Here is an 11,813-nt window from a genome sequence, read left to right on the forward strand (position 1 = left end):
CCAGTTCCATAACATTATTTAATAGTTTGTTATGCAGGGCCCCAAGGGAAACCAGTTTTTAACTGTTTGGACATACCCTGGGTAAAGAAATGGTATATATAAATATGTTAATTGATAAAACTGCTAACAGATGAGCTGTAATCCAGTTGCTGCAGATTATTGGCGAAGATAATATTTGACAAAAAAGGAATAAAAATCACAAGATTTTAGAATTAGGCCTAATTTTTTTTTTTTTACAGGATATAGTCTAAAAGTCTTCAAGAAACTTAGTTTGCTGATTTCATTTAAAATGCAAACATTTCTGCCAAACATAATTATTATAGGCACACACACATTATGACACTGCTCTCCGAATCACCAATTTGTTCAATTTTCGCTGTGCATTCGATTAGTTTTGCGAATTGAAGGATGTTAATAATACGAAATAATAATAGTTGTCTGACAAAAGTAAACGGACCCCAACACTGTGTCAGTTATCTGCCTTTTCTGCCTAGTTCATCTATTTGTATTTGGACTTCATCACGAAGACAGCATAGCTTATATAAGGAAACTTATACTTATTCTCCATGAAGCAAATGGACACATTTCTTTTAAAAACTCAACTTAAAAAACGTGTTCGGTCCGATGTTCGTCCTCGTCTTTCTTTCTTTCTTTCATTTTCTTTCTTAGGGGGTGGGATGATGAAGGGTTTCGGGAAGATAGAGGTGGTAGTGCTAGCTTTTAAGTGGCGGAACCCTTAATTAAAAAATATAAGCACAGCAAGTTTATTATCACATTACAAGTACAACAAAATCTTCAGGAGGCGTTGGGTCGCTTCCAAAACATATCATAGTGGGAATTTACCATTCAATACCCGACGTGCTCAACTTAATTTTCTGTGGCGCAGGTTGCAGTCAACATGACAAATTCTTTTTGAATTAGCATAAACAAGTTTGGGTTGATAATGAAAAGAACGCAGATTAACGTCTGGCTGCCAACTACCCTTCCCACGAGTGTTCTATTGTTACTGCAGCCTGGTTGTTGGTGAACCGTGTCGAAAGAAAATATCAAGTTTGAATAGAATCAAAGAAGTCGAATTTGCATTGTTGAAGTTCTTGGCGTTAGGATGACGTTATTGACGGAAATAAACTGCGAACTTCCTACTTGCAATAGCGTACTATTGCAGTTTTACATGTCTACTGTACGGACGTTTATTAAACTGTGTTAATAGTTACAATTTGCAAATGTAAAAATTTTAATCCAGAGTCAAGAACAATGGATAAAATGATCCCAACGTGTATGTTCCTGCTGGTTGTGTGGTGTTGTACTGGTAGTCTTATGATGGTTGTCAGTGCAGAACCCACAGTGACTGCGTGGATCATAACACCGGAGGCTGATCGTAAGGAGGGCGGGCGAGTTGAGATGAGGTGTGTGGCTACAAACCTGGATGCAGATCACATCGTGGAGTGGAGGAATGAAAGCAATACACTTAGATGGGGTGGTGCTACTTTAGTAGGGATTGATCGGCGATTTATGTTCGAGACGATGCAGACAATAAATGGGCCAACTACTCAAATTTTCACCATAACTGATATACAGAGGGGTGACACAGATGAATATATTTGCAATGTTAATCATCCTAAAGCTGGCGGAGGAAACCTCATTGTAGTTAGTGCTACGGTAAACCTGTCAGTGTTGTACTTCCCTAGTGAGTCCTTCCCTATCTGCTCCCCTGATGGACCCATCACAGTAGACAATGGAACACAGCTGAATATGCAATGTTTAACTGAGTACGGTAACTCGGCAGTCATGATGCATGTTTCTCAACCCCCTACTACGCTTAACACCAACATGTACACGTGGATGATTTCCATAAATAATGGTTATCTGTTTGCATCATTAGATTTGACAGTCGATGTCGACGATCATAATGCTTTGTTTCAGTGCATCATTACTTCAACTTATTTCCCTGACATGAATCGTTCTTGTACGATCGGCCCAATTCGTGTTACGGAAGCGATAAGCCCCATGCTACAACCGTCGACGAAGTCAACGGTAGACCCAAATGTTATGTTTACATCAGTATCCGTGGATGCAACAACGTCAACGATTATAGACACGAAGACACGCATGCAGTCGACATTGTCATCGGGTCAAACAACGACAAAGACAGGTTCCCACACAGTCATTATAGCAGGTGCATCAGCAGGTGGAGTAACTGCACTCGTCCTCCTTGTTTTACTGATCATCATCTGCCGCAGAAGCGGTCTGTGTAACTCGAAGCCCAAACTTGAAGAATCGCACACCCAACAAATTTCAGACCCGCCTGATGACACCGTATTCACGATTGACCAAACTGTACATTCTCAACCCAATATCTACCAGGATACACACCAACAAACCCAGGATAACCCTCCAATCACTGGTGCTAACATTTACTACGACCCAAGCGAAATATCCCTGACTGCAAGTCCGTTACCCGAACAAAGCTGGCACTCCAGCGCATCTCCAGTTACGAGGGGGGCACAAGGAAGCGCTACCCCGCTGTACGCTACTCCGCATAGACAGACATCGTCAAACACTAACCATATTGCAAGGGAGGGCAACTCGCATCAGTCCACGGAGCAGACATACAGCAATCCTGTCTTTGATTCTCAGGAATCAGACCCCATCCCTGGACCGTCTGAAGATCCTCCCAGACCGACTGCAATAGTGACACCAATGCAAGGAGTTCCAATCAAACCCAAGCCCTTTAAACTGAAGCCTCAGCGTGTAAGCAGCTCACAGGACGGTACTCTTAACCAGCAGGATCACCAACGGTCGTCTGAGGCTCACGGAACTCCACCATCACCACAGCAGGTGCATCTGGATGCAGAGGGCGGCAATCAACCGTCATCATTGACAAACACTGGACCCGTGTACGCTTCGGTTATGAAGAACAGAGCGAACTTAAACAATTGACACTAACAGACCTTCCTCCGTTTTACGCCAACGCGATCTAAAACTTTCAAGTTTGTGTACAATACTCAAGAATTAAAAAGAAAAGGCTTACAAAATATACTCCGAGACGAGCTTTTCGTTGCTTCTTTCTGCATCCGAATTTTTGTATATAGCGTCCTCATTTGGTGCACAATTGCCAGAACAGAGAAGCATTTAAAAGAACAAATTGCAGCATTTTTCAGCATAGACGATTATAAAAGTACAGAGGCGCTTTTTAAAGTAAACATTTGTAGCATATTTTTTCCCGTGTAGACGATTATTCGAGTACAATTAATTGATGACACAAAATAGTTCAGCGTACGACTTCCAACACGCAATATGTGAACCTTAACTTTTGCTTTGGGAACAAACGTTTGAAAATAAGAACTCTCAATAGGTTGTATTCAAGTAGTATTTGACTGTATGAAGTTCATTTGGCGTGAATATTATTGCCAATATTTGTCGTATGGGTGTTTTTGACACATTGAATATGATTTATTTGATTTCTACAAAAGTCATCCCAACTTATAACAAAAATGAGTCTAGAACCGCTGAGGGCGCACTTTGTTTCTATATACACCCTCGGGATCTGACACTCTTGCAGCGCAGCCTCATCTACAAAGCGTCATTATTCAGTTTTTGGCAGGAGTATTATAATTGTTATGGCATGCCAGCTTAGTGAATACACTACGCACGGCACGGTTGACCCCGTGACAATGCGAAATGCAGGAAAAACTTTTTCCTTTTTGGCAACGTTCGCCGGCTGATGTCTGTCGTGGACGAATATGAACGCGGAAATACTGCAATAGCATACATTCTGTGCAACTGCAATGCATGCAGTTTTCCTAATTTCAAACGCTCATTCTAAGCCTTGTTTGAATTGAAACTTTTAAAATGGACAGGATGATTTCTATGTATTTCTGTTTGCTGTCTTGCTGGTGTGTACTTCATGCTAACAGAATCATGATGGCTGTCAGTGCAGAACCCACAGTGACAGCGTGGATCATAACACCGGAGGCTGATCGTAAGGAGGGCGGGCGAGTTGAGATGAGAGGTGTGGCTGCAAACTTGGAGGCAGATCACATCATGGAGTGGAGGACGGATGATCCACACAGAACATTGAGATGGGGTAACAGTACTATAGCAGGAACTGATGGGCGATTGATGTTCGAGACGATGCAGAATAATGGGCAAACTACTCAAATGTTAATCATAACTGACGTTCAGAGGGGTGACACAAATGAATATATTTGCAATGTTAACGAACCCATGCAAGGCGGAGGAAACCTCATTGTAGCCACTGCTAAGGTGAACCTGACTGTGTTGTGCTTCCCCAATGAGTCCTTCCCTATCTGCTCCCCTGATGGACCCCTCACAGCGGACACTGGAACACAGTTGAATATGCGATGTTCATCTGAGTATGGTAACTCGGCAGTCATGATGCATGTTTCTCAGCCTACTACGCTTAACACCAACATGTACACGTGGAGGATTTCCATAAATAATGGTTATCTGTTTGCATCATTAGATTTGACAGTCGATGTCGACGATCATAATGTTATGTTCCGGTGCATCATTACTTCCACTTATTTTCCTGGCATGAATCGTTCTTGTACTATCGGACCCATTCGAGTAACAGGAGTAACAGAATTTCCGGCAGGATTGACGACAGCAACGCTAAATACAGAACGTGAAGCAACAGCAAAAGCCTCATCAACATCGACATCATCAACGACAAATCCCACAACACAAACCCTGACCAACCCCACGCCATCAATGATTCATTCATCAGCTATCGCAGCAGCAGTTGCCGCTGGGGGCGTCCTCCTCGTTGCTATAGCCGCCATCATCATCTTCCTTTGCAACCGCCAGCAGGGATGTCGCAATAAGGGTCCAACGACTCGAACTGAGACACAAGTGTCTAAAGTTGATCCCTACATGGAGCTACAGAAATCAACTGATGAGGGCAACAGAGAGTACATGGAACTGGGAGCGAAGGAGGCAACTACTAGCAACACCACACGAGATGGGGAAGCTAACGGAGGCTACGTGGAACCAGCGACTGTTAATGACACACCTACGGAGAGTCATGCCGAATACCAGGCAGAAGAGGATGACAATGAAAGCCCGGAGCATGACTACGACAAGCCAGACCCTAAGCACACCGAGTATGAAGTGGTCCAAGTCCCGTAAATGAATGAAACTCCAATTCAAATCTTTAGAGAAACAAAGAAAGCACACAATACAGCAATCGCAGAGAAAAGAAAAAAATACAGGCAGAGTTTTCCGAAATCATGGAAGGGATATAAAACTGCATTGACCTGTCCTTGAAAATAATTACCAGCGCTTTGAGTACCTAATTGTTGGTAGATAAGTGCGCTATATAAGACTCCGGTATTATTATTATTAAGTACATGTAGATACACACAGGAATCATGTACCAAAAGAGCCATCTAGTGTAAAATACACAAATCAGAAGATGTCTACCAGAACAATCATGGTTACGGTCATGCCAGTCAATAAACAATAAGGGAATGATGTCTTGGTAATGTAGTATTAAAGGTCTGGTTTAAAACCAGTTTAATAGGGGCCTGCTGGTCGCTAACAATCGCCCGCAAGGCGATGGCCGGCCATTAATCTTCATATGTAAATAACTATGAAATTTTTCATCCGTAAATATGCAACATGTTTGATAAACTGTAAGTGGAAGAGCTACTTATCCAGTTGCTTCATATTATTTGATTAGCTATTTTCGACACTATACCATGAAAATTTTCTTAAGGTTTAAATTGATATGTTTATTTGATAAAAGTGCAAGAATATTGCGAACATTGTAGGCAATTAACAATTATTGAACTGTAATGGAAAGCAGCTTGTTCAAGTTGCACAGCGCATTTCTGTTCTTGAGGGCGCACCTCATAAAGGAAACGACTATAGAAACTTGTCTCTTTATACAGCTTTTATGTGTTGATTAATACTGCAAATAGAAGAGTATCGGTAAAAGGTATAAAGAAATATTAATATAGACAGGCTGAAATATGTCAGTTATTACCCTTTATTTCTGCCTCCATCCATTTGTATTTCCACTTCATTACGAAGACAGCAAACCATACAGGGCCAATGCAATGTAACGTTTGTGATGGAATCCTTTAAATACACTTTCTTGTCCCATTTAACCTTATTTTCAATTTTCGTTTTGCCATGTTGAAGGTTGTTTTGGTGCCTTTTTGTTTTTATGCTAAAAATGCGAATTTCCATATTCATGAACACAACTGTAATATCATTCCGGGCAGAAACCACGATGTTACAGCCATTGGATATTTTGCTCAAATAGTTTTCATATTTAAGAGGATAAGATCTGTTCCTGAAAAAAATATCGCACGACCCCTTTAAAATACGGAAACTTCTCCACTTCTCCTTTAAAGCCATGGGAAAAAATATACTTTAGGCCCCCAACCCCCATATATTTTAAAACATCTTAACAATATGACAAACATCGCCTTGATTGTTGTGAGGGAATGACAACAAAATCTACAGAAGGCCTTGCATCTCTTCAACAACATTTTACGCTGAAAACACGCATCAGAGAATTTCTCCATTGAATTTACTCAGCTGGATTTCTGCTGCACGGAGGTTTCAGGCAACTTTACATATTCCTTTTAAAATTGGCATACACAAGTTTGGGTTGATAATGAAAAGAAAGCGGATTAACGTCTGGCTGCCCTCTAAGTGCGCTAACCCTTCCCACGAGTGTTCTATTGTTACTGTAGCTTGGTTTTCGGTGAACCGTGTCCAAACAAAATATCAGGTTCAAATGGAATTAAACCCATTGTGGTTTGCATTGTTGAGTTCAAGTTCCCGGGGGTAGAATGACGTTATCGTTGGAAATAAACTGCCAACTTCCCACTTGCAAAGGGTACTATTGCAGTTTTACATTACATGCCTATACGGGACGGACGTAGCTAGAACGTTAAACTTGATTTGAATTTGGATTTGCTTGAAATGAATTTTAATCCAGAGCCGAGAATAATGCATAGAAGGATCTCAATGTGTCTGTTCCTGCTGGTTATGTGGTGTTCATCAGGTAGAATACTGATGGTTGTCGGCGCAGAACCCACAGTGACTGCGTGGATCGTAACACCGGAGGCTGATCGTAAGGAGGGCGGGCGAGTTGAGATGAGGTGTGTGGCTACAAACTTGGAGGCAGATCACGTCGTGGAGTGGACGATCTTTACGAATCATAGCATAACACTGAGATGGGGTAGCGTTACTGTAGCAACCGACCGGCGATTTATGTTCGAGACGATGCAGACAATGAATGGGCAAACTACTCAAATGTTCACCATAACTGATTTACAGCGGGGTGACACAGATGAATATGTTTGCAATGTTAACGCTCCAAAAGCTAGCGGAGGAAGCCTCATTCCAGCCACTGCTAAGGTGAACCTGACTGTGCTGTACTTCCCCAATGAGTCCTTCCCTATCTGCTCCCCTGATGGACCCATTACAGTAGAAATCGGAACACAGTTGAATATAAGCTGTTCATCTGAGTACGGTAACTCGGCAGTCATGATGCATGTTTCTCAACCTCCTTCTAATCTTAATACCCATATGTACACTTGGATAATTAACGTCACTAATGACACAGTGTTCGCATCATCAGATTTGAAGGTCGACGGCGATGATCACAACGTTATGTTCCAGTGCATCATTAATTCAACTTATTTCCCTGATATGAATCGTTCGTGTACCATTGGACCAATTATCTTAACGGAGAACCCCTCTACTGAGCCTATGATACAAACAGCATTGTCGTCAACAACACAGACAAGAACAGGTTCCCACACAGCCATCATAGCAGGTGCATCAGCAGGTGGAGTAACTGCACTCATCCTCCTTGTGATTCTCATTATCGTTTGCCGAAGACGTAATTGTCTGTGTATTAACTCGCAACCCAAACTTCAATCTTCTCACATCCAACAAACTTCAGACCCACCTGATGACACCGTGCCCACGACTGACCAAACTCGTCACTCACAAACCAATATCTACCAAGATTCTAACCACCAAAACCAAGCTAGCCCTCCAGTCACTGGTGTAAACATTTACTACGACCCAAGCGAAATATCACTGACTGCAAGTCCGTTACCCGAACAGAGCTGGCACTCCAGCGCATCTCCATTTACGAGGGGGGCACAACGATGCGCTACCCCGCTGTACGCTACTCCGCATAGAGAGTCAACTACCAGCTCTGGACATGATGCAAGGGAAGGAATCTCGCACCATTCCACGAAGCAGACATACAGCAATCCTGTCTTTGATTCTCAGGAATCAGACCCCACCCCTGGACCGTCTGAAGATCCTCCCAGACCGACTGCAATGGTGCCATCAGTGCAAGGAGTTCCAATCAAACCCAAGCCCTTTAAACCGAAGCCTCAGCGTGTAAGCAGCTCCCAGGACGGTACTCTTGACCAGCAGGATCACCAACGGTCGCCTGAGGTTCACGGAACTCAACCATCACCACAGCAGGTGCATCTGGATGCAGAGGGCGGCAATCAACCGTCATCATCGACAAACACTGGACCCGTGTACGCTTCGGTTATGAAGAACAGAGCAAATTAAAAACAAATGACACGAACAGAAACAGACCTGCCTCCATTTGTTTGTTTCAAATTTTGTGTACAATACTCAGAAATTAACAAAGAAATTTCTACTGAAATTTACTGAGACGAGCTTTTCGTGTTATCATTTTCTTCTATAGCGCCCTCATTTGGTACAACTTCCATACAGAGGCGCTTTTTAAAGTAAACATTTGCAGCATTTTGTTTAGTGTAAACGATTGTACTAGGAGTACAATTAAGTTATGACACAGTTCAAACACGAAAAATGTTTATGACACAAAATAGTTCAGCGTACGACTTCAAACACGTAATATGTAAACTTCTGCTTTAGGAACAAACATTTGAAAATAACAACTCCCTATAATTTGTATTCAAAGTAGTATTTGACTGTATGAAGTATCACTTGGCGTGGATATAATTGCCATTTTTTTTCTTATAGGCGTTTTGTACATTGAATATGATTTGTTTGAAACTTTAACGAAAATCCTCACAACAACAAAAATGAATCCAGAACTACTGAGGGCGCACTTTGTTTCGACACTCTCGGTATATGAGACTTTATACACAAAGGCGTCATTATTCATTTTGGGGCAGGAGTGCATTTATAATTGTTATGGCATGCCAGCTTAGTGAATATACTACGCACGACACGGCTGACCCATGTGACTATGCGAATTGCAGAAGGGACTTTTTCCTTTTTGGCAACGTTCGCCCGCTGATATTTGTCGTAGATGGAAATAAACGCGGAAATACTGTGCGTGCAATATAAATTATCAGCAACTGTACTGCGTGCAGTTTTTCCTATTTCAAACTCTCATGCTAACACTGCCTTGTTGAATCGAAGATATTAAAAATGGATAGAATGATCTCCATGTATTTCTGTTTGCTGTCTTGGTGGTGTATACTTCATGCTAACAGAATCCTGATGGTCATCAGTGCAGAACCCACAGTGACTGCGTGGATCATAACACCGGAGGCTGATCGTAAGGAGGGCGGGCGAGTTGAGATGAGGTGTGTGGCTACAAACCTGGAGGCTGATCACGTAGTGGAGTGGATGACTGAAGATCCAACCCTTACACTGAGATGGGGTAACGTTACTTTAGCACGAACTGGTCGGCGATTTGTGTTCGAGACGATGCAGACAATGATTGGGCAAACTACTCAAATGTTTACTATAACTGATCTAGAGAGGGGTGACACAGATGAATATATTTGCAATGTTCACGGTCCAATAGCTGGCGGAGGATACTTCATTGTAGCCACTGCTAAAGTGAACCTGACTGTGTTGTACTTCCCCAACGAGTCCTTCCCTATCTGCTCGCCTGATGGACCCATCACAGTAGACACTGGAACACAGTTGAATATGCGATGTTCATCTGAGTACGGTAACTCGGCAGTCTTGATGCAAGTTTCTCAATCTCCAACAGGTTTTAATACCCACATGTGGATGATTACCTTCAATAATGATACCCTGTTTGCATCATTGGATTTGACAGTCGGTATTGGCGATCACAATGCGATGTTCCAGTGCATCATTACTTCAACTTATTTTCCTGGCATGAATCGTTCTTGTACCATCGGACCGATTCAAGTAACAGGCTCTCCAGCAGAATTGACAACTGAAACACTAGAAACAGAGCATCAAGCTACAGTAAAGCCCTCATTTACCTCGACATCATTAACGACAGAAACCATAACACAAACTCTGACAAACCCAACATCATCAACGATTCATTCATCAGCTATCGCAGCGGCAGTCGCCGCTGGGGGCGTCCTCCTCGTTGCTATGGCCGCCATCATCGTCTGTCTTTGCAACCGCCAGCAGGGATGTTGCAATAAGGGCCCAACGACTCGAACTGAGACACAAGTGTCTAACGTTGATCCCTACGTGGAGCTACAGAAATCAACTGATGAGGGCAACAGAGAGTACATGGAACTGGGAGCGAAGGAGGCAACTACTAGCAACACTACACGAGATGGGGAAGCTAACGGAGGCTACGTGGAACCAGCGACTGTTCATGACACACCTACGGAGAGTCATGCCGAATACCAGGCAGTAGAGGATGACAATGAAAGCCAAGAGCATGACTACGACAAGCCAGACCCTAAACACACCGAGTATGAAGTGGTCCAAGCCACATAAATATTAATGAAACTCTAATTCAAATCTCTAATTCAAGCCCCGTAAATGATTATAGGCTCTAATTCAAATCTTCAGAACAAAAATGAAAACAGACAATACAAGTAACTATTACAAAGACTGAAGTTAATTCTATATCCCAGAATCGCTCACCTTTGTATTAAAATGTGATATTCCATCTAGCAAAGTACAGGCAAAATAAGTTTCTAAAGTTCAAGGCTCTTGCAATGATAACATTATTTTGGTTTCCATGGTTTTGCTTTGCAATCGGGGAGATTAGAAAAAGTTGAGGCCGAAATTTTGGAAATCATGCCCGACAATTAAAAGGGAAAAAACCCAGGAGATAATGGGTACACAGAGTATTAGAAACTTGATGCAAATTGTGCAAAAAGCAGTATAATAAACATGCATCAAACCTATTATGAAGACGATTCTAACACAGAACACACAGATCTGGTCTTCAAGTGTCATACCAGAACATGACTACGGCCACGCCATGCTCTCGATAAAAATAAGGGAATGGTTGTGGGAAACGTCTGGTTTAAAAGGGACCTGCCGGTTGCCGGTAATCGCCCGCGAAACGAGGGCCTTTAATCTTCGTCTTTAAATAACTGCAAAATCCGTTTTGCTATAAATATTTAAATCGTTGATAAAACTGTAAGCAGAAGATATATTTATCCAGTTGCTTCATGTTATTAGTATCGCTATCTTCTACAGGAAAGCAAGACACGTTTTAACAAGGTCGTGATTGATATCTTTATTTGTTCAAATCAAAATAGTCCAAACGTCTTCAAGGAAATAATCATGTAAAATGCAAGCATTTTGCGAACACTGCAGGAAATTAATTATTTTAACACTGTACCCTGGATTGCCAGCTGGTTCAAGTCACAATGCACATTCCTTTTCTTGAGGGCGCATCTTAAAAAAATACGACCTAGAAACTTGACTTTTATACAGTTTTTATATTTCGATTAACACTGCAAATAGAAGCGTGTCAGTAAGGTATTTGGAATAAATTAGACAAAAAGAAAATATGACACGATATATTAGTTATCACCTTAATTTCTACCTCTTTCCTTTTTTTCGATTTCATT

The 11,813-nt window shown here is 42.0% G+C and overlaps 1 protein-coding gene across 1 annotated transcript; it reads left to right on the forward strand.

Annotated features, from left to right (window-relative positions):
* Positions 1–9,422: 9,422 nt before the first annotated feature.
* On the forward strand, positions 9,423–11,190 carry LOC119718925. Its single transcript, XM_038188359.1, has one exon. It carries the CDS (start codon positions 9,433–9,435, stop codon positions 10,720–10,722), a length of 1,290 nt encoding a protein of 429 aa, XP_038044287.1. The 5' UTR covers positions 9,423–9,432; the 3' UTR covers positions 10,723–11,190.
* The last annotated feature ends 623 nt before the right edge of the window (positions 11,191–11,813 follow it).

The sequence above is a fragment of the Patiria miniata genome, unplaced genomic scaffold (genome assembly GCF_015706575.1).
Source record: "Patiria miniata isolate m_02_andy unplaced genomic scaffold, ASM1570657v1 HiC_scaffold_7, whole genome shotgun sequence".
Classification (NCBI taxonomy): Eukaryota; Metazoa; Echinodermata; class Asteroidea; order Valvatida; family Asterinidae; genus Patiria; species Patiria miniata.